This window comes from Anopheles ziemanni, chromosome 3 (genome assembly GCF_943734765.1).
Source record: "Anopheles ziemanni chromosome 3, idAnoZiCoDA_A2_x.2, whole genome shotgun sequence".
Classification (NCBI taxonomy): Eukaryota; Metazoa; Arthropoda; class Insecta; order Diptera; family Culicidae; genus Anopheles; species Anopheles ziemanni.
The window spans coordinates 62,041,327-62,066,219 of record NC_080706.1 but is presented as its reverse complement, the minus strand read 5'-3'; the positions used below and the strand labels follow the sequence as shown (position 1 = coordinate 62,066,219).

General features: G+C 43.5%; 1 protein-coding gene across 3 annotated transcripts in view; it reads right to left on the bottom strand.

Moving 5' to 3' along the window:
- Positions 1-24,893, bottom strand: part of LOC131287642 (calmodulin) — a 33,657-nt gene extending 8,764 nt beyond the window's left edge. For 2 of the 3 annotated variants that reach the window (XR_009189259.1, XM_058316707.1), the window contains exons 1-3: positions 24,759-24,893; positions 23,670-23,837; positions 15,273-15,447 (exon numbers count right to left, since the gene is read on the bottom strand). Coding sequence is in view for 2 of the 3 variants with exons in the window: in XM_058316707.1 (XP_058172690.1) it covers positions 15,273-15,447; positions 23,670-23,672 (178 nt within the window). In the remaining variant the exon portion in view is untranslated. Of the gene's footprint in view, positions 1-15,272; positions 15,448-23,669; positions 24,072-24,758 lie in introns of those variants that run through there. The other variant, XM_058316708.1, reaches the window with a different exon arrangement.

The window sequence follows — 24,893 nt, the reverse complement described above, 5'->3', positions numbered from 1 at the left end:
ATTACCTTCAAAAACAAAGAAATGTATAAACTGTAATAAAAACAAGGAAAAACGAACTCTGTGCAGAATGATTGCTGTATCCCTGTTCCATTGTGGAAAGCAATCGGTTTGCTTGCTCCCGAAAGCGGGCAGCATTTATATGAGAATGTTTTCGACTCAATGGAATTTTGAGAAATTCATTAATTTTCATCATTCACGGAAAACAACAAAAAGCCATTGCAAACGAAAAGCGTTTGCCGGCCTACCGGAGGAAAAGAATGTTTATTTTGTGTTTCGAAGCAAGTTTACCCGCTTTTCTATAGGCTGTTGAAAGAAGGCTCTTGGTTGGGTACGCATTTCGCCACAAGACCACAAATAACACGCCTCGGCCCCTTCTACACCGGAGGGCACACACGCGCTCTTTGAATGCTAAAGGATCCACCATCCCAAAGGATCCATTTTTCCGAGTGCCACGGGAATTGCGCTTACCACCCATCCCCTTTCCCGATTGTTGGGTAAAAGGAAGTAAAGAAGGGAACTGTAAGCTACTTCATGGCGGCCTGCTCACATGTTTACTTCCCTCGAAGGTCTTAAGCCCGGCTATAGCAGCCGGAGAGGGGGAGGGGGGGGGGGGGGGGGGGGTGTAGCTTTTCACAGGCTTATTGAATATGTTATAGCTTCTCCCTACACCCGGGGACTGAAAGCATTAAATCTGCCAACGCAACGTACGCGGGAGAGTGGGTAACGAAACAAAGCCAGTTAGAGTACGCAGCGAACGATAACTAGCAACATATTTCCCACTACAGTATTTATTTGTTATTTTACTTGTAGGACCGAAATCGATATTCATAACAGCTTCTTTGTGGCCTCCATCGTCTGCACCTGCCAAACCAGGACGTTGTTCAGTGTTTCAACACAACCGGCGCGATTTCCCGTAGCCTCACCGAAAAGCAAGTCTCCCGCACGTTGTTCCCCTCCTGCACTCCAGGCTTATACTCGTCGAAACGCGATGGGGAAAACCTACAATTCCTTGCTGCTTTGCCGTGCTGGTCGGTCTTCCACGCGGGAACGATCATCAATTCCGCCCGACACCCTAGGCGTTTTCCATTTCAAATATTAATGAACAAACGGTAACGTGATTGAACCGTCGCGTAACACAAAACCAGCTCACTTTCGCTACCAACCCGCTATTACAACCCTATCTATATTCTCAATAGATTCCGACAAACGTTGGGAACGATGAGGTGTGTCCTGTTGTAACCGTTCAATCCGATTTTCCCTTCGCCTCATGGATATTGTTGGATTTTCTTCTTTTTTGTCCCGTCCATTCGCAATTGTGAATACCATAAATCATTACTTAGGAAGATATAAGAATTTAAAATATTTTATGTTTATAATTGTATTCGATAACACAGTTTCTGATATTCTGTTAAGTTAGAAAAATATAACACACCAGCCGAGCATCCTTTGGTATAGGAAAATAAATTCAGGACAGAGACATAACAGTGCACAACATACTCAAAGGGAATGTAATTGTTTGACTTAGATCCTCTGGATGATTGTGGTTCACTCACCATCCAATCCATTTCCTGTGGCCCCGGGTGTGGTTTTCGCTTAAAAAGTGACCACACAATCGGAACGAACAGAATCTAATCAGATTTCTAATCTCTCTCCGAACTCTCGTCCGTGTTCGGTTTGCCAGAACACAAGCGAAACCGCAGCAATCACACCACTGAACGCCGCTAGAATCGACCCCTCGTTAACTCATGTCCCCCCTCCTCCGTGTTCCAACCGGGTTTGTGCAACCCGCATCCAAACCGTCCTTAGGTTGGGGGGGGGGGGGCAATGGCTTCGGGCCAAGGACAATTTCTAAGCTTTCGCGTTCGATGTGTTTTCGGAAAGCGAGCCCGTAAAAAAAGGTGGTCACTCCCCAAACGAACGAACGAGGCGTAAGCCCGAAACAGTCCCCATGCTCTTTTACACCAAACTTTACACCATTATCCGGCCCGCACCCTACGCTTGAAGGCACCCTCGTCCATCCACTGTTGGCTGAGTGTTGGTCCCAATCCCCAAACGAGGTCCACCACCAACCAGCCAAACGTTAACCATTGCCACCGGTTCCTTCACCCATCCCAGGAACTGTATTATTCCTAATAGTAGTAAAGCAAAAGCTTGCTTGCAAGTAAGAAGAGTACACACCACATAGAGGAGAGGAGTTGGAGCGAATGTCCTTCGATTCAAGAGGAACTGATTTTCTCATACAATCCATTATGTAGCTTTCCTTCCTCCTCCTTTGTTTCCACGCCACATTCCGAAGGCAATAAACAAGCCGCACGGAACTGAAGTTTTCCACAGTCGAGCGTCCGAGAAATTTTGGCCACCGCTGGTGGTAGTAGTAGTCAGTCAAAAAGAGTTGGGAAATTTGTTTGGCGCCTCGGGAAAGGGTGTGGAATGTTATGTCAAACTATCGTGATTACGAATAAGCTTTCAGTTGTATTTATGTATGGAAGCGAACAAATAAGAACGGAAGAAGAAAATACATTCGATACAAGCAAACACAAGGCTAAAACGAAGTGTGTTTCCTTTTGTGGTTACATTTTTCCACAGTCCTTATCATCGTGTGCTGATTCAAGGAGCTGATTGAAGGAAAGTTCAAATCATCAGCTTTCGGGCGGTGTTGAAATCGGGCTTGGCCACACAACACAAATGTCAAGTATCATCGAGGAGTGATCATAAAAAGTTTGTTTACTGCGACGATGGCCGAGGATAAAAAGAAAAGCAAAATATCCAACATCGATCCAAATTGCTCAAATAATATGTGGCCACTACGTGGTGGTCGTAAAAACCCACGATATTTTGGAGACAGTTACGCAAGATATGCCTTTTTTCTTGCCGAACGATACACACAGCGGCGTTGTCCTAGTAGTGCTCCAACGAATGTCAACGAAGTTGAGCAGAAAGACAAGATTCTTACACAATCCAAACGAAATACAAAAAAAAACAGATAACCATCGTCTCCATTTTGCGTACCGCAGCCCGTTCTGGGCAATAAATATTATCCTTTCGAGCAAATATATGGTAATCAGGTGCGGGAAAAGCAGATTTCGTATGAATATCTTCCCCGTCAGCACGAAGTAAAAGCGAAAGCAAGATGCAACCAAGGATATCCGCAATGAAGCACCATCAAATATATCATACACACACACATAGACGTAAATCCAAAACAAAACTTTCACGATTTACGAACGTGTCGTGAAAGGTAAAACTTTATTCAAATAACATCACCCAACAGACGTACCAAAAAAAAATGGAAACGGAATCAGTAGCGAGCGTGAAAAAATTTTTGCGTTATCCATTCGAGGCGAGTCTAGAGAAATGTTTGCTGGAAATGCTGTTTGATGGGAAGGGGATCTGATAAAAACGCCATAAGCAACTTTTTATATTCCACCACGGTGCCCAAAATCACCCCCTCGAGACGGCTGGGCTTTCATGAAGGATGATGTGGTATAAATCCTACACCATAAATTTCATCGCGATATCCATCCCGCCTTATATTTACTACCATCGATTATTTATGGGCATAATTCGGGCTACCTCTTTATATCACTATCCGAGAGTCGAGCATTGCAATCCGTTGCGAAAGGTGATAATAGTCAATATTTGTCAAGCAAAGGTTGACCATCACATTACAAGCTGCTTTGTTTTCTTTTTCTTGAATTATTTATGCTTTGCATTAGTGGAAATTCTGGAGCGCAATAGAGTGTTACCAGACAGCATAAAAGGCAGAAAATCAATAGCCGTACAGCACCAGCCGTAAGTCGTCGTAGACGTAAAGCAGGCGCACGAAAGAATTCGTCATGAGTTCAATATTGCTATCTAGATATAGAGCTCGCGTCCTACCTATGGCTGACATTTAGATATCACCTACACATAGGGAGTTAAAAAGTCATCGCTTTTCCTAAATGCTTTCGACATTGATTGGGAGTAGAAGGTCTCATTACGAACCAGACAATCATAAATCGAGAACACAATTGCGCAAATAGCAGAAAACGTAACAGCATATAGTTGATGTTCCATCGCTTGTTCGAAATGTCAAAGCGAGGTTTAACTCCGCAAACGCAATGAGATCAGAAAAACTTGGTCATGTCCTGTTACAAAATGACATAATATGAGTTTTGTAACAAGAAAAACTTTTTGTTAAATATATTACAATTGAAAATAAAAATCCGAAAAATGATTGATAATCTACTCTATAACACTCTATAACCCATGACTATAAAACTCCAAAACCAGCTGATGCAATTAACTACATCTTACACCCGAAAGGAAGCAATGTGTGATGACTTCATAAAAACTAAGAAAAACCTGGAAAAGTTTAACCAACCGACGGTTTTACGTAATGATGTGCGTACTGAGTAGGAATGTGTGATTGAGTTGAATCTTACTATTGAATGATTGATTTAAATCTTAACGGATAGTTGTTGTTACTCCTTTTTTATTTGAATCCTTCAAAGGATTCGAATCCCAAAAGAGTGAATGAGTGAGTAAAAGAGTTGTTTGCCGTCATAGAGATTTGAATCCCAAAGCGAGTATAACTGTTCATCTCCACATAGCGCACTCTCCTCTGACAAACTGACAAACTCGGTTCCCGCAACAGACGGGAAACTCGTAGGAAACTGGTAGGAAACTCTTGACAGCACTTGCAAATTTGCTCAGTTTGGGATTTGACTCTCTCTGGCGATTAGTAACCCTTTTACTCACTCATTCATTAATTTGGGAATCGAGAATCCCTGTCAAAGATTTAAATCTCAGCAACGACTAATAATTCATTTTACACGTTTCAAATTACAAAAGAGTGATTTACGGATTCAAACCCTCGTGATGATTGTTCACTCTGATTCAAATCTTTGAAAAGAGTTGTTATTCTCATCACTAGTTTGACGTACCCTACAATCGGAGGTATCATAATCACTCGTCAAAGATAACGGCAAACAGATGAGCGCGGAAGGTTTGTTGACACCACTAAACCACAAGCGCTACCTTGAACTTGCATTGACGCAAACGGCATTGGCTTACACAGGTAAACGAAAACAGATCAGAAAACTGCCTCCACGTCACCAAATCAAACGATCACGAACTGGATATTTTCCGGAGGCATAATGTTATGTCGAATACTATACAAATAGTATGAGTCAGCTTGAATAGATGATAACGACACGCTTGGAATGTATAACATAACATGTCTAATATTATTAAATGAACATTTCATATTGATACGACGAAAGTACAATTCATCATTTGTTCAATTAAATATATTTTCTTACTAACTTAGTATCTTTTATCGTTATTTGATCAAGATTTACGTCAGCATTTTGACAATGGAGAACGAACTATGGCAAAGAGTACAAACCAATCTGGCACTCGTCCAGAAAATTTGCTTTCAGTGTTTTCGCATGTCAGCCTTTCTGCTATCAGCGAACAATCATCAAATCATGGTTAGTGTCAGGCGTCACCACCAAGATGAAGAGTACGCGATATTTACAATCGCACACACATTTCTCTTCCTCCATTGCTAAAAATGCTCGGGGCAAAACAACAAACGACAGAAACCGACAACTCATCTTTTACTCATTTTTCTGATGCTTTTCTTTTAGCGAATAAAAAACACACTCGATAAGGATACTTCAAAACCAATAGAATTAGATCCTGGGCCCAATACGGCTAAAATGTCGTCAATGAGACAAGGCTGACTACAGGCAAGTCGAAGTGACGGTGTCAGCAGCCAGGCATCCCCCCCATTATTGGCATTGCTTTTTTCGCCGATAATTTATGATTCTACTTGGGTTGAACATGATTTTTCTGATTACAATCAGTAGAAAACTAAAAAAATACTGAGCCACTCGAAGCCAAAAGCAGGCCTTTCTTGAGAATTATTTTTCTCGGCCTTGGAAAGCGTACCGGTTGGCTGACGGTTGGCTCTTTCTTGTGTTGAAATATATTCAAACTCGATTAAGCGGAGGGATTTGGTTTGTCATCCTTCTTTTATTTTTCAAAAAAGTACCTACTTCTTTTTAAACATCCTTTCGCAGATGGATGTTAGGTCCAGTCATCATCTAGCATTAGGTTAAATTTTTTGCGCAGATTAATTTGCCATAACTCAAATTAACATCATTCTTCGGGTAGGATTTTCATTACGTTAACACACAAACATCAGACACCGGGAGAAAAGTGTTTTTTTCGGTGTAACTTCAAGCCTCGTTCAGGTCGTTTATCCGATAAAATTTATTGCGTCTATGATACACAATTCGTTCGGATTATGCTCGACATCAGGTTTTCCATCCTTTTTCACCCGTCGACATCCGTTAGCCGTGCGTGTCAAATTACGGTGTTACGTAAGCGTGGAAAGCACAGAGCAGGGTCACACGTCCCATTCGTTACTCCTGAGGTCACAACATCCGTCCGTGGTCATGGGGATCTAGTAGTCCTGATCTCACCAGGCGTATCGTAACGGGGCGCCAACGGGCACATTTCGCTCTCAACGAAAATGTAACTTAACGCCTATCGGCTGCCACGAACATATAGTACACGCAGGCAAGGCTAGACCGCCTTCGCAAAGACGGAAGTGACAGGCAGACGAAGGTCTAGGCACCGCCACCGGATAGGATTATTGTGGAACGTGACCCGCATGCAGCAACGACCACACACGACGAAAACGTCGTCCTGCGCAGACAACGTGCTGTGGTACAGACACGGACTATCAGCAACAACGACATTCGAAATGCCCAGACACGCCGGGTGACCCCCCGGAGGAGAAAAGATTGTGGTCACCAAAGGACATGTTATTGGTGGTGGTACCAGGTTACAGCCGCATCGACTCACAAAAATACCCGAGAGTACACGACATTTCCTCGAGCTGCTTGCCTGCCTGCTTCCCTTTACTCATCCGCCGGGCCTTATCGCAAACACGTTCCGGACAACCTGATTTTTCCATTGCGTGGTGGTTGGTTTCGTAATGGCCGTCGTTTTCTTCCCGAGTGTCAAAGGTTGTTCATAATTGTCTCCGTGGTTGTGGTAGATAGTGTGGGGGACGGGGGGACGGAGGAAAGGATAAAGATGCCAAGTCATTGTAAATATACACGCCTCCTACATGCCGCCGCCTGTCGCTTTCCTTCCGAATGTTGTTGTATGAAGTATTGTCAGCCTTTTATACTGCGGGGTTCAAAGGATTGGCGAACCATGTCTATCGAGGAGATCCTACGATTGAGCACATTCCTAATTTATTTTTGCTTCTCCTTTTCACACTCACCATTCCACTGAGTAGGATCTTTTTTCACTACAATGAATGTTGGGGTTGGATCATTAGTTTAGGAAAATTACATCTAGGCTTTGGATTATAATTAAAATTGTGCTTTGCGGAATTGCGCCGAGTAAAACAAAAAAAAATCTAACGTTCGTCCCTGACACGCAACTGCGTAGTTTCATTCCATGTTCCTGCCTTGCATTCCAGATTAAAAACTGTTTAATAAGCAGGATATATCGTCGACGTACAGCAAGCGCTTTGAAAGAACAAGTCATAATTTACATTTTAAATGGATACTTCTCTAGCACCACTACCACCATGCGATAAACCAATAATGAAATTCCCGTTCTGCCCCCGTCAGAACCAAGGATCGTGAGTCGGGGACTCACCATTCGCATTGTACCACCACTTTGGAGAAAGTTCTAGCACGGCAGAGTGCACAAAAAGCATTGAATCGCGCTCAACAGTTAGAAAGAAAAAAAATGGGAAGGACCTAAATAAAACAACTTATAACATCATAACGAGCTTTCTTACCATTATTTCAAACTACACCTTAAAGCGGACCCATTTCGTCGTAATTACGACGAGGGACTCATTTTCTTCAACTAATTGCCGCACATTTCCTTCTCTGTCGAATGCATATTCATTATTTTTTAACTGTTGACTCGCGGTCTGTTATGCTCCTTTTAATTTCTATTCCCGTATTTTTTACAGCACTACAGGTTTGTTAGGAACGTTTGAGTATTTCCTTGTTGTACTACTACTTTGTAGTTTACGCAAGTGTGAAAAATTTCTTTTTTAAACAAAGCTGCCATCCCCGGCTGATTGACGCTTTGACATGGTAAAATGGAAGCGAAAACCAAATGCCGATAAAGCTGCCTGATGCCAATATCAGGCTAAAAAAAAAACTTTCGGGGCAACAAATTGCCGTACGTGAGAGGCGGACGAAACTAACATTCAACGAACTGTGACAACGTTTGCTTCTCGTCGCTCTCATCGTCAAGATCTTCCTATTTTTCACGTGATGTCCTTTGAGGACATGGAATGGTGATTTGAACGTTTAATCTATTCTTTGTTGTCCCATGATATTCCTCGTTCTCTTGTTTTCATATTACGTACCTCTTCTTTTTTTTAAAACGATAAACAGGAAAAAGGCAACTTCTTCGCCACAAACACATTGACAGCTCCCCAGGGCTTGCACCGAGAGGAAGACAAATCGACTTTCCGAAATTGAAAGGCACCGTTCCGAACTACATTTATGGGTTTGGCCATTAAGGGAAGTGAGCAAATGGTTAGTTCGTAAGTGGCGTATATACCGACCAAGTACCTTCTGACAAATTTGTCCTAGGGAAAGGTAAAAGTGGGGGAAAAATCAATAGACTCCCATTTTTCATGACAGCAGAGCATTGCGATAAACAGATAAGCGACGTTTGCTGCATGACACAAACGCCGGTGATGGCGCTCTATGGGGACACGAACAGCAACGTCATCTGGACACGGGTTTCACAAGAAATCCTTTTACCTAGCGCATATTCCGGTGACTGAACCGATCTACAAGAGTTCGAGAGACTGTTTCAAAACTCATTAACTGCTGTACATCGTACAGAAACATAAAAACTCCACCAACAACGGTCAATTCTTTCGACCAACAAGGACGCAAAGTATGCCCAAAGAAGATATTGAAAGAACTATTATGTGGTTAGGCATTTTCTTGGGCCACAGAACCGTCCCCTACATTTTCGAGTCCCTCGCACCGGGTGGCGGTGTGGCTTGGGGTACAAATTTCGTCGTTTTTATCGACCTAAACAACTATCGCTTCGCTTCGAGTGGCGAAGCAACGATGTTGGTGTGGTGATGATGGTATGGTGGAGAGTTGCTGGCGACGATGCACACCACAACAACAGCCAAACTTCCAGCCTAGAGGTTGACCATGGCTGGTTGTGGGTCGTCGACAAACGGAAACAAGGTCCCTTTTGTCATACCCCACTCAGGGGTGTAGCAACGAAGCGAAACGAAATTCAGCTGCGAAATGAGGCCACAGCCCGATCAGAATTGGATCGCCATGGAGCAACACGAATGACGTCATCTTTCCCCCTCGCTGCCCTGCCCTGCCACTTGCAGCGACACTGAGCCCCCCAGGGAAAGGGTACGGAATTCTTGGGAATAATTATTCATCTGTATGAGATCGGTTTGACGAAGAAAATTATTGCCCGTGTGCCTATTTTATAGACCTCTCCAAGTCGTTCATATTTTGTACAACGCTTGAATCCTTTGTACATCCTCATTCAAAACTATTGCTCATTTAGTAAACACGTTCAACAATTCTTCAGCGTTTATCTACTACATATTTTAGCTTTTTTTATGTATGGAGTTCTGTGTACACTAAAAACTCGATCAATACTGAACCGTCGCTTCTGAAACTTTTCACACATTAAGTTTAAGCACTGCAGATGTTGTTGAAGGTTTGTTTGATCATTAATTTTTGATAAAATCATCTAAATTTTACAGTTTAAACTCAGTTTTATACATCACGGGGAAATTGATGAAATATCAAACATTTTAAATATGTCGTTATTGTAACTATTACATTCAAACATATCTTTCAAGTATTAGTTAAAACCATAATACTTTTCTCAATCCCTTCGTCACCGAGCAACGCCGGGGCGTCAAGCTAGTTAGGAAACATAAACCAAAGGCCCGATGGAGGCGCCCGGTGGCTCACGTAATGTGAACACAACTGCCCTTTCTTTTGCCAAAAAAAATGGAGCACCAAAAGGATTTGTGCTGTTTTTAACAAACACAGCACGGACTAATATGTTTTAATGTCCAGGAAACGATTGTCGTGCAGCACAACAAAGGAAGTACATATCAACAAAAAGACATTTTCCATACACATCGAGGGAGTAGGCAGGTCGGTCGTCTCCTTTTTTAGACACAAGGACTAAAGCGGGATTAATAAAAAAAACAGGGGAGGAAAAAATAAACTACCCACCATTAAAACGCGTTCTGGTGCGGCTTTCATTTTGCTTTGCTTTTTTTTACGTCGCTTGTCTTAGGAACCGCCACCACCCGGGGAACCGCGACACCGTTGTAGCGTCAAGCCTTCGACGTCATTTGTTAATCGAACGAACGTGCTTCATACATCCAATTCCATCTCGTTTTGTACTGGCACCCGCCGAAAGTGGTCGAAAGCGAGGGTGCCACCGAAGTCGAAATGGGAATCGTGCGCAGAGGCGGGTCGTCGGCAAAGAGTCAGAGCTGTTTGTTTTCTCTATCCTGTCCTACTTCTTGTTCCCAGTGAGTGGCGCCGCGGTGCATGCAGCAACTTTGTGTGCGTTATTGCGCAGAAGAACACAACCTCACGGGCTCCTCAATGCTCAGCGTGAGTTTGGTTGTTGCTGCTGCTGCTGGTTTCCCAGTCCTGGGAATGCTGTGAACGGCATCCATTGGAGCGATGACACCATCTCATCATGGACTTTCAGACACAGGACTAGGATCGGTAGGATAGCACGAGATAGCTAACAACGTTTTTTCCTTGTGGATAACACAAGGTATCGTTTTACGTTGGGAAACATTCAGGAGTTGTCTTTCCAGCCAGCAACATAGTCCCAACAGGAAGACCTCGTTTGCGCTTTCGTTCGAGCAAACTGTTGATGAAGCAAAATCAGTTACTTTTTTATGTGTTACGAGTCGTACCGCACAGTGTGAGTAAATTGTGAACCCACTGTGAACGGAAGCCCAAATGCTGAAGCCTGCCAACTAATAACACAAAACAACCAAAAAGCACAGCAACACACTCTCACAGCCAGCATAGAACCACTATGGATGGTTGGTGGTTGTAGTGATTTGTTCGAGTCGAGTACTACCCCCGGGGGGCTATCTCTGGAAGTTTCTACCACCATGAGGCTCTGTCTGCAGGTGGGCGTGCGCACAATACTTCCTCGATTGCGGTGGTGCTGTATCGGTGTGTATGTTCTGCTGACTGCTGCTGCTTTTGCTACTGCTATTGCTACTGCTACTGCTACCGGATACCTGTATACGACGAGCAGCACTGGGCAAGGCGATCGATATCTGCTACCACTCTCCGCTTTCTCCTACTCCTGTGTCCACCCACGTTTACCCAACTCATAATCTCTCGGAAAGGACACACTGTTGCTTCGCAGTAGTATTATCGTATCTCTGTACCAACCATATTCTAATGGAATCTCGTTTGACCCATCTATTTCCACTTCGCTTCTTGCCCGTCTTTCTAAGTTATGTAATTTAGCATCGGAAAACATTGGCAAAGAAACGCAATCGATGCATCAATTATTCATTATTGCATTTTCAATTTGCTAGAAAGAAAATTGTTCAAAGATTTGCATTTTACTGGATTGCGCGATGCATAAATAAAATGGCCATTTGTTCATCGTATGTTGGGGTGCCGACAATGGCACGTTACGCTGGCAGCAGCAAAAAAGCTGATAACGGTTGGGTGGATTAACAACGAAGCCAAACGTGACACACCTACATGGTCACACACATATTGTGAGAAGGATTCGCACGTGTGGGTACAAAACATGGGGGGAACGAGAGACAGAGAAAGAGAGAAAGTGGCAGAGAGAATTTGCATACACATGTGTGGCAGAGGCCCAGCCAGCACCGAACTAGGGCGGTGGCTTTAACCCGTTTTTCCAATGGCAAACAGGGCAGAGAGGTGCACATTACCAGGTGGTGCTCAAAAAATAAACGAAAATTCACTTCACTCGCCGCCATCGTCACAAAAATCCATCATTGAACCAACGATAATAACGACGATGATGCATACAAAACACATGACCAAGAAGAAATAAATGCTAGTACTGTGCTTGCAGGAGTGTTTTATTTTCTCGTTTTTTTCGTTTGCGTGTGTACCACCACTTTTGGAGTTTTGCCACATAATGCTTTGCCCCAAAGGAAAAATATTACGCCTCGAAAAACAACATTCCAGAAACGCAAAGTCACTGCAGTAGCAAAAGGCAATGATTATTGCGCGCTAAGAAAAAAGATGATTCAATTCATCCTATTCTTATAATACTGACATCACTACTGTTAGCATCGATATCATACAAAGCGATACCTGTTCTATTTTATCACAACATAATATAAGCCAAAAGCTGGGGTTTTTTGATCTTTTTTGTGGACTCTACCACGAATCGGTGCGCGAATTTCTTCTTCGAGATAAACACGTTTCAAAAGGTTTAATTCAACTAGTAGTACAAAAAAGAAGGGAATAAAAATGTCCTGTCCAAAATATCAATCATCCAAGATACTCATCCATAAATAAGGACTTTGTTCAAAAAACAACGACAGTGTTGAACCCCACTTAATATAGAAATGGCTCCAGTATTACCATCTTTTACCAGCGGCGATAAATCTCACATACACACACACGCACACAAGTGTTACATTTTCTGTTCCCATAGAACGTGATGAAAGAGGCTTCTTACGGGACGAAGACCCCGGCTGCTACCTCCCTCGCGGTTCGGTGGTACCCCTTTTCCCTGCCGGGTCTGGTAAACCCGAGCCGAGAATAATGATATCCTCATTAAGATATGAACTGGAGGCAATTATCTCTAAAACGTAACCTCTTTTATCTTCGTCCATGACATAGGGTCAAGGGGTTTTCCGTGCAAATTTCCCCCGTTCGCCTACCCCCGCTGGGTTGGACACTCTCTCTCGCTTATTTTATCTCGCTGCCCGAATCAGTATTTATGCCCGAAGAAATAATGTTATCCCTAATGACCGGAGGCGCCATCCATTTTCGCATTCGAAACCATTAATTTTATTGGAACCGGGTGGCAGCGATAGGTAACGATAGTAAATCTGCGACCGGTCCCCCTTACCCCCTCCTTTTGCCACCATGAGGGATAGGCTTAATTTATAACGTGCTACCTGACCGACGGTTGGTTACTTATGGCTGGTTCGGAATTCATCTTGTTTGTTTTCTCACAAATTTCATCCTGTACAAACATTACAAAAGTCACACGTTGCTTCGTTCAAAGGAAACTTTTGTGTGCCAGATATCTAGTATCCATGTATTTCACGTGTTTTTCGGTACGATTTCCCTGAAGAGCTAACTAAAAAAAAAAAAAAAAATGCCACATACTTCGACCCAAAATGCGATCAAAAACTGTATAATTCATTATGTTAAAAAACGGACGATTTCCCTCGGGTAAAGGATAAAATGGTAATGATGCTGTTAACCCCATCCTTACTACGCCCATTCGTTGCCCTTTGCGATGACGTGGGACACACACACGCACGCACGCTCTCACTTTGACACAGGTCCTCTCTACCAGGATATGAAAGCGCTTCCGTGCGACAAATAGTTTCCTCACCCAAATTCAGCCCACTGCTACAGCAGGATGATCTAATTTCTCCGCACCTCTTACACAACACAGGGTAGCCGCCACCCTAGATAGCTCAGGGAAAATTTGTTTGTATTCGCACCAAGGACATTCGCAACTGTGCTTCATTTCAGAGCAATTCTGTTAATAGCATCCTTGTGTCACGCCCATACCCTAAACCGAGGGAACCTTGAACTCAACATGGAAAAAAGCAACACTACTCATAGCCTACCGGGATACCAGAATGTGTGTCTTGAGAACCCGATTGTATTTTCTCCGAACAGGAATCACTAGAATTGACATTGAGCAGGGACACGAGTAGAAAAATTAAAAAAAAAACACATTACAGTTCCCCCATTGTCAGCAGCAAATGAGCATTACCGTTTAAACAAGTAAAGATCCTGTAGTTACAGCAATAAGCCAAAGTCCCTCGCGCAACCCATTTTTCCAAAATGACCCACGGCACGAACGTTCATTTCCGAAAATGGATTTCTTCCTCGCCACCTTCCAAATTATCGAAGGTCACAATCAACCATCAACCCCTCATGGTAATCATGTTCCTCCAGAAAGGGAGCATTACAGTACACATTTTATAGCAAAATAGATTTGTGCGCCATAGCCCAGAAAAAAAAAAAAACAATACATATTTCCTTGGAAGATGATTAATGTTACGATGGCGTGTAAGGCACACAAAAGCAAGGAATCACCCTGGAGAAGGGTCTAATCAGAGTGAACGTCTTTTCTATTCCCATTTCCCATACTGTTCTTAAATGATTTGATTGATTTCTTATCAAAAGAATCGGGACCTTTTCAAATTGAAATCAGTGGAAAACAGTGTACACAAAACAACCACCCCAAAATATTTAGCATAAAGAGCCATTTCTTTGGCAAACACAATTGAGAAACGCTGGTAGAAACGCTTAAGATATGACAGCCCATGTTTTCTTTCTTCTTGCCATGGCTAAACCCTTCATTAAAATTATATTCAGCATTCCTAACAAAACTTCAATTCTTTTTGTTAAGAAATATATTTATTTTTACCCGCTTTGCATACCAAAAGAAGTGAGTCGGCATAGCAACCTGTCACTCATTAAAATTCTGCCAATCATTTTTGCTTTTGGTTCATTATCATTTTGATTTAGTGAAAATTAGCAGTGAAACAACCGGTGGGTGAAAAACTGAAATTTTAATATCGATACTTCATTCGAGCAGGGGATGTTGTGAATTTAATCTTAACGGGTTTCTTCTTCTTTGCTGGTAACCATATGGTGATACTTTAGATCCCGGTCGTGTTTCAAAAATGCTGCTTCAAATCCGAAACGTTGCCCAGTGCAACATTTTAACCACTAATCATATCAAGGGGACCAGAAAAATTGGCAACATTCATTAATTTTCAGCTGTTTACGTACGCGACATGTCACCAACTCATCGCCACACAGCAGGGCTGAGGAGTAATCGAACAACGTCGACGAAGTAAATCGGCGCGTGAATTTCCAGCGTGTCAGTAATGCCACACGAATGCAATCGCATCGAAATGGAATCCTCCTAATGACCCTAATTAAAGGAACCTCAGGTGGGGTCGGTTGGGAAGTGGCCAACGCCTGTCCGAAAAATAAAACACTTACCGTCCGCGTCGACTTCGTTGATCATGTCTTGCAGTTCTGCTTCTGTGGGGTTCTGGCCTAGCGATCGCATAACGGTGCCTAATTCCTTGGTCGTGATTGTGCCGTCACCGTCCTTATCGAAAAGCGAGAACGCTTCTTTGAACTCTGCGATTTGTTCTTCCGTCAGTTGATCGGCCTGGAAATGTAACGGGCAAGAAAGCATTAAAAATGCGTCATTTGATAATGAATTGGATGCTACACTATCAGAACTATATGAAGCTGTTAAGCAATAGATAATACATCCACTAATTGTAACCCAACTTACATCGTTTAAAACGACTCCTTCCTTACAATAAAATTAAAATCATTCCATTCCGGAAGTATGTAACATTTTGGCTACCACATGTAGTGCTTCTTCCAGGGCAATCATTCATGCTAAGTTAACACACGCTTGGCAGAATTTCTCCCGCCTGTTCCGCACTATGTAAGCAACATATCCTCAAATCGCTCAGCTTCCGCGTATTCGTGAACCTGTTTTCCTGCTCCTGCTGAGGTTGATTGATTGGAGCAAATTTATAACAGGTGCTGAAAAATCTTCTCTCACCTCTTTACAGACATTGACAGACACACACACGAGCGCGCGTTCCTGATCGATCTGGGCCAGAGCAGGGGTGCAGACACGTCCATGCCACAGCAGCTACCAATCAATCGTGACTAATGCGAGGCTCGTTTCCATTGGGGAAGAAGTTGGCCAGGAAGAATAGATATCAAACAATCCCCCGCTCCCTGTCATTCGTGGACAGGAAAAATCAACCACTCAAGCACCTGAAGTTTGCCTGAAGAGCGGACCAGCGAAGGAACGGGAGCTTATTATGGTATGGAAATCTATGCGCCGCCAGCATGGATATACTCTTCCGATTCACCATATCACCAAAGGCAGCGATTTACATTCTATAATAAATGTGTTGGAACCTTGACTCGGAAGACATTAGTTTACGCTCCAGCACACATTTTGCCTTTTTTCGACATATTTTCTCAAGCGCGCTCGGTTCGTGGTCAACATCGTGAGAATGGGATTGTGATGTTTTTCAGTCCATGTCAAAGCTAACATTCCCATGAGATATCTCGCGGGCGGCATATGCTGCCGTACGAAAGCCCCAACCAAATCTATTTCGAACCACCACCAACCACCGTCTCCATGGCCAACCGCTAATCCGGTGCGCGCACGCTTGCGTCTACGGAGGTAGCGGGGCGGAGGGCAATAAAATAATCATGCATCTTCGGAATCAGCTTTAACAAACGACATCATCCATCAAACAAACAACAACCACCAATCACCTCAATGCCATAATTTTCCCATCGTTGGGAAAATGGTCTTTCAGTTGGTTGGGTGTGTTTGTTTTGGAGTTCAAATAGAATAGATGGATGTAAACGCACGTGACGCCGGAACGCTGTGTACCATAAAAAGCAATCCCTGCCAGTCTTCACCGCCGTCGTCGACCCTGCTTCCTCAATTTTGGACATCTAAAAAGAAGTGCAAAGCGTCTTAGGCGGTGAAAGGAAACTCTAACTCGCAACGGGGGCATCTTCAACAAGTAGCAAAATGCCAACACGGCCATAAGGTGTGTACCGTTACCGGTGACAAGTTATTCGAGAATCATTAAACATTATTTATATGCATGCCATAGCGTGACCATCGAGGTACCCCATCATCATGCGCTACACCGTCGTGTATCGAAGGCTCTCATGGACCTGCCCCATCTTAACACTAGCGAGAGCCGAACACCGTTGCACGTACATTCAGACGTGAAATTTAATCAACACATACGAATCAGTTGCGCCACTTGCGAACGGCCATTAAGGTTAGCTCCGCGAGTCCGATGTTGATTCAAACGAGTGCGAAGATTTAATTGACCATTCCAATGAAGCAACAACATAAGGAGCAGCTATTTTTCAGCATCCTCCGTTTTACCATTCGTTCTTTTAGCCAAAAATGAATTGTAAGGTTTTTTTTTAAATAACGCATAACTTGATAATTAAAATCATTGCAGGTAACATGATCTTCATCTCTTAACGTAACGAGCCATGTGTCAACATCAACGGTACACTCAGCAAACAACCCAAAAGAAGCTAGGCTTAGAGACAAATAAAGAAAGGACAAAACCTCTAAGAAACTAAGAACGAGCTAAAAATCGTGTCATCGCCAGAACTGTATTATCAAGTACCTTATGGCAGCAGATGTATGAGTAATGATCGATCAGGCACCTCATCAACTTAAAACTGCATCTTTGTCAAAGTTGTTCAAGCTAACATCCTCCACTTTACTACTATCTGAAAGCTTATACCTAAGCTAAGCAGCACAGTAAGTAGGTGTCATGTTATCCAACGCAACCAACACCAACACGAGCTCGTGTTACGGAGGAATACCCGTTAGCATCACGATGTTCAAACTATGCCGTCATCGCTTGAAGATGAATCATTACATATGGGCGGCAGAAGAGGCGAGTCCAGTTGCAACATAATAGGGGTTATCATGAAATCGTCGTTTCGTTTTAGCGGTCGCTAAAGGTGCTCATTTGTTCATTTCAGTCGCTAAAAGTTCATTATAATGAACAAATGAGCACCCTTAGCGACGAATGAGCGCCTTTAGCGACCGCTAAAACGAAACGACGATTTCATGATAACCCCTAATAACGTATACTCTTGAACTTGAATAAAGTATAAGTCCATACGTACAGATGACTTGGATAGCTTATGGTGATGATAGGAGGGACAAATGAAGTTCCAAACAGACGAATTGAACTTAGACCACGCAAGAAATTAAGCTCTTCCAGCTGCGATCTATATAGACTACACGATTAATAGAGCTTTCTAAACTAATTCTTCCAAACTCAGTTTATGTGATAGAACATCCCTAGTGGTAATTAGTGGTGATGTTCCTTATGAATCTTTAGGCGAGGTTCATTCATATGAACCTTTCACCTAAGATTCATTCAGATTGGTTCATGAATCATTTGGGATTCGAATCTTCAAATGTTGATGAATCTTTCGAAACCCTTATGAATCTTCATGACACTTTGATTAATCTTTCACGAATTTTCAAGATTTTTTCATTGGCGTATATCATTCGACCAAAAACAAAAAAAGGGTCTTGCTAGCCATTTTTGGTCTTTAATTTTGTTTTTTTTTTTAAACATTAATGAATCTCTATTTAAAAGATACATGAATCTGATTCATCTGACACTCTTTTCTGATTAAATTTGTTCATACATTGTATACAACCGACGGTATTCTAAGGCTAAGCAAATACATTAGTTTTCAATATTACTATAACTTATAGGTTGCATTTTCTTTTACTTATGGGACAACAACCTTTTAGAACTAATGATAACTGGCTATCAAAAATGATAGCCATGGCAGTCAACGTGTTAAACAAACCAAAATATGCTATATCGATTGCAAATTTGTTGGCCCATGCTGCACCCTTACCAAGGCATTATAATGGATAATATATTTTACAAATCCGTTTTCCAATGGCAACAGGCCCAGTTATCAAACAGGTGTTCTCACTTCGGGTGATTCTAATCCAATTACAATTGGTCCGGAATACGATCTACGAATGAATTTCAGCGAGCTGATGGAAAGCATTAGCGCAGTCGACACTTATTGATAAAACTAACCTCACACGGAGTACTCCTAAATCAAGCCCAGAATGTTACAGAATGATTTATTTTATTTATATTACACGCATGACAGCAACTGAGTTGTTCTTGACCTCATATCAATTGCACTGCGGGTGCCCGGTTTCCGTCAGAAATGGTGAAAACCGTTCTAGAGTGGTGGTGGCCATAGGTAGCGCAAGCACAAGAATAACTCCTGCCCATTATCACAGAGAATGGTATTGAACAATCTTTCCGCTGAGACCAAAGAAGCAGGAACTGCAACAGGCATGCAGCAACTGGCACGTCCAAAACTCAACATGCTGCACGTTGCACATCGGACGAACGGGCGAATAAATCGTAACATCAAAGCGTGCGTACAACGAAACAGCAGAACTCTATATACCACCGCTGACACCCCGGTGAGTCAGCTGCAGTGCGAAACTCCTCTCGGTGCACACCCAGCGACGGGGGTCGCCGGCGTAAAAATCGAAAATACCTTTCCCAAAAACCCACCGGCAGAGTGTAAAACACAACCGGCGGGTCGTACGTATTTTCCCGATAGCTTGCCACGCGGCGCGCACAAAAACACTGCCAGTGCGCCGGTGGAGGCACCATAGAGCGTGAAACGGCGAACGATGAAGGTGTCCCAAAAATAACATTCCAACACATCACACACAGCGGCGCGGCGGTTTGTTGCCGGTACCGTTGCAGCAGTAGCACCAGCAGCGGTTTGTGCCTGGTCCTAAACATGCAACAACAAAACCCCTGCTCTCCGCGTACTCCGTTCTCCCTTAGAGTCGATCGGAGGTGGAGGAACTCATCTCCAACTGCAGCGAAACGCACCAAAGCATGCTGCTGGCTAGGAAGAAAGGTGCGTGTGGTGGTTGGTTGGTTGGCCGGTTTTGCGGCTTCTTGTGCGCTTCAGAAACCATCAATTGGGACGACCGGTGAACATCGACACGTCGCAATAGTTTCCATCAAGACGGCAGCGGGTTGTCTCGTGCGACGTCATCGGAGCAGCGAAAGATCCAATAACGGTGCAACGGAGTTTGCCGAACATTGCGTTTTAATCACATTCTAGCTTGACTGTTTATCGACATGATATCGCCGGTGCATGTATTTTCAAGAGGATCGCCTGAAATACGATCGACATTGGAAGTATACTGAAATTGATTTTTCATGGATTTTTGGAGGAAGTGTTGTTCTTTTTCATTCTACTAGCATGACTAGCATGAGCATGATAACTGAATAAAACTGTGGACATTCGTCTGCGAGATACATTACATACCCTAAATTGAATGCAGTAAAATACCCTCCTAATAGCTCTCTCGCACCGTACAATACCAAAACGTTTACTCTTCCCGAATTTCATCATGATTGGGTCAATAATCGATATTATCCGCCATGGTCAATTGTAATACTCTGCCCACTAGGCAGCTCGAAATATCGTCCCAAAAACGTCCTACGCGCGAACAAAATAAAAATGATGTCCGCTCGTGTAATAACGCAAAGTTCCACAAAATGGGTTTTGCAATTATTTGATCATTTTCATGTTTGAATTTAGAGCATTGTTCATCCTAGAGTAATGAAGAAAATCTGTTGCGAACAACAGAGCAAAAAGTAAACAAATCGCCACTTTGACATAAAAATTCCACTTGAAAGAAAATCGGAACCGGTCGCCATTGCTTATAAACACAGCATTTTATAAACAGTATTTGACAGAGGTAGGGAGCAAACATGGAGGACAGGAAATTCCGTATTGGACAACCAGATTCCAACCACTGTGTCCTCCACATTCCACTGCACTCACCAACGGTATTTGGAAAGGCTTATAGCAGGATAGAAGAATCAGATAAATCCTTTCGTTATCGGGTTTTGCCCAACTCTTTTCGAGTCATTAACTAAGTGCATGCTCCACAGCTACATGGAAAGTCAACACTAAACTAACTTTGGATGTAGTGTTATACATCAGCGCCCTTCTTTCCACGTTTTCGCTTTAATTAGTATCAAAAACTTAAACTTGAGTTCCGTTCGTTCAGCAGTGTTGCTCCCTCGTTTGTAGCTTACGAAGCACCGGGCCTTCTTCTAACGTTCTAATTGGATTTCGAAGGCCGATGCTGCTGTGATGTATTTCTCGCGTGGAATGGAAGTCCAGCCAGTCCGTACAGTTGGTCGGGTTTCACCGGAGTGGAAACCACGACCTCGCCGGACGTTGCTTTGTGTTCCTTTCCTCCTACTGCTGTCGTTAATTATCGCATTGGTGAATGTCACCTTCGTTCACTTCGTTCGGAAGCAGAATGACTCAATCATGGGAAGAGGAAAAGCCTTCGCCTCACAACACGCCTGTAGAAGTGGAAACCACGGGGAAATACTGCAATGCTGAAAGTTCCTGGTCCCGAAGACTGACACAAACGGATCATGTAAATTGGCAGAATGGCTGAAGAATGGAAACATGAAGTAATTGTAATCTAATTTACACTAGTCAAGTTATCAACAACAGCAAACAAAAAAATTCGTTTGACGATGATATTTGATCTGGAGTATTAACAAACTACATAAAATAAGAACTCGGTATATACCAAGTAACAAATCAATGTTAACAAAACATAATACCAAAATGGGACTATAACTTCAAAGGAGTTGTTCTTCATTATCGCAGTTCCTCTGGTATGGGAGGTAACCGTATACAGATTCGATTGCAGTTTCTTATCTATATTCGAATTAATTAGACCAGGAATCATTGCGCCTCACAGAAGCTAAGTACTTACAAAGTTCTCCGCTGTGGAGACACCCAGATCAAAATAATTTATCGTAAGTCCAAAAACTGCCATAGTTATGAAGATGAAAAGTTGTTGAATTCTCCTAAATGAGTTCGGCAGATAACCTCCGGTGATGCAAGATGCTACTTCTCTTTCTTATGCGTTTGAATACTGTTTCTCTTGCCGATGCCGATCTGCTGTACGCATACCGAGGCACACATGGAGCCTTCAAATCATGGTGACGGCAACCCCTTTTTAAGTGCTCATGTGTCACCGGCGATGATGCAAAGCTGGTCGGGACGGGAATACCTATACGAGCATAAGCATTTCCAATGCAATTTTGAACGAAATGAAGGGCGCGCTGTGACTAATATGTCTCAAACGCCCAGGATCACCATTTAAAAAAAAACCTGAAACCTCAAAAATGGCAACAATTTTGCATACAAAATGCACCGAACATCGCAGTGCTGTTGCTTTCCTTCCCGTTTCTAATTCCTATCAACTAATCGACGATCCATTTGAGCCATAGCGATTTGTAGTAGTATTTGCCTACGATGCTCCAAAGGAGAGCGAGAGCGGAAGAGCTGCGAGAAAAAACCCGCAATGCGGTAAAACGAGCCCCCGAACAACGCGCGAATTGCTCGACCCGGTCTCGCTCGGCGAGCCATGTTGGAAAAGAGATCGTTGCCTTCATGTTTCCCTCTACCGCAGTGCACAAACTTCGATGTTTATGGATGGCAAGCGACGGGAGAGTGAGAGAGAATGTACGCAAATTGCGCACAGTGGCGCACTTACACACTTCAAAGCCCCTCGCCAAACGGTTACAACTTGCCAGCGTGTTCGTGATGCAATGCAGAGTTCCAAGGAATATCGTGAGAATTTTTAATATTCTCTCCGGGAAATAAAGATAGAGACAGAGAGAGGGAGAGTAATTTTCAATCAAACCGCAACCCCGCGTAGCTCGGAGCGCGTTTCACACACCGTAAAAGTAACGACTGCCCTCTCGCTCGGCTTCCTTGGGGTACCGGAGAAAAAAGATGTCGAGGGCTGAATAAAATACACCCAGGAACCTTCGGCCACCATACTATCGTTCTTATTCACGTTATAAAAAAAACCGCCAAAGGGTGTAACCAAAGAAGCTAGAATTGACTCACTTTGAATTAAGGGAAAAAGTGAGGTTAGCAGCGCCACCGTGTGCAGAGTCCCTCGAGCAGGGATGATTCACGACGGCACGCATTCGATTGGTCCGCTTTTGCTGTGACATTGTTCCCGGTACAAGTAAACGTCACCATGAAACACACACTGCGTGCAGATGGCCGCTACCACCAGGGTTCCCAACCGTTTGACGACGTCGGCAGCGGGTCAACCCGTGTGCTATTCCGCCGCACACCTCAACGTAGCTGCCCATCGACTTTCAAGACACACAATCTGGCACAATTTGATCGGTTTCTCCTAGCTGCCCGCGGGGTACGCCGATGTGGGATGTTTCGGGCCAAACGTCACCGCAACGCGACCGTTCCGTTATCGATGTTCCGGAACGAGAAACAGGGTGACTGGGCAGCTTTTTGTACAGCCCAAAAGCTTTGGGCGTTTGATCCAATAGTTCCAGCGAACTCAAACGCAAGGAAAAAGAAAACGACGTAGATAGGTAGGTCGGGGAGGGGGGGATAATATTTGCCAATTTCGTAGCACTCGTTAATTCACCTCACGGTTCACCCGCGCCATTCTCTTAACACATTACACTGCACTGCAGCCAACCGAAATCACTTTCATCTTCGTCTTTCGACGGAAAAATTCCCAACCCAACAAGGCCAACTATTCTTCCTGGTGATAGTAGCACACTTTGCGAATAGGACGCCATTAAGGACTATCTAGTATGCGGCACTTTCACACACCGGGCGTTGCTGATAAAAACCCACTGCAAATTTTGCTTAACGCTAGCGGAAGAAAGCATTGCAGAAACAAATGTAGGAATGTTGAAATGATGTAGTAATTACCATTTTTGATGCTTTTAGGTGGAGTGGTGTGGCTGCGCGAAAAAACTGGCTGACACTGGGGGTTTTGCTGCTACGGCGCTTGCTGCGAACTGCGACGACTGCTGCTAACTACTGCGGCTTACAAATTACTGCTGCCTTGCGCTGCTGCTTCTGCTGCTGCTGCTGCTGCTGAGATGAGCGAAATACCTTGACTGATGTTTTCTCTTTTTTAGATAGTGAGAGAGAATAATTCTCTTACTCTCTCTCTATCTCCCTCTCTTTCGTCCCTCTCGCACACTGGTTCTCTACCACACACTCAGAAGGATGCGCGGGCACAAATCAATCTGTTCTCTCGCTTGTTCCAACACAACCAACGACGAGGTTTTTCAACTCGCTCGTTGTAGTTTTTTCTTCCTTTTGTTTTTTACTTAGCGCGATTTGCTGCTGCTTTTCTAATTACCGACTCTTGGCCCGTTGTTCGGCCGTCTTGGATCTTCTCTGCGATCGATCTCTTTTCGCACAGAAAACGCGAAGACGCACACGAAAACACGCTAGCGCACGGGGTATGACAGGTGAGGCGCACGGGAGGCACACTCACACAACTGTCTTCAGCCCGGGGGATTGCACACGGGAAAAACACGTTAAAAACCGCACACAGCAGAGCACACCGCCTCCCGGAACCAGAGCGATCCCTTTTGCGTTCTACACGGTAGTAACGAGACGAGAATTCTTTGCCTTTTCCGGGAGAAACTAGAAACAAAACGATGGGAAAGAGGACGTAAGGATGGGACAACTAAAAAATGGAAAACAAATTTACCAAACGTTTTTTGTGCAGTTTTTTTTCAATTTCTGTCTCTACTGTGTCCTACTGTGGCAATTATTATTACATCTCATGCATGGACCAATTTCTCTGGGGCTGCGCTTTCTCTAACCGTACAATAAATAAGGAAAGTGAAGCTGATAAACTATTCCGTACTGAATTGGGCCGGCTGGTAAGTCTTATTTTGGAAAGATGAAAAGATGTTGCCAGTTTGTTCACACGCCAGAAACGAACAAACTTTCTAATGGACACAAACGAACTGACAACACGGGATGCAAACAGCTGCGTACCAAAGACTCACGAAAAACACGGGACGTAGGACTGTTTTGAACTTTTCACAGAACCGTTTTCCACGACGACTCAAATTCAACTGCTCTCGAAGTGCTCAATCGCTTCGAGGTCTAGATCTAGTGCACCGCGGAAAC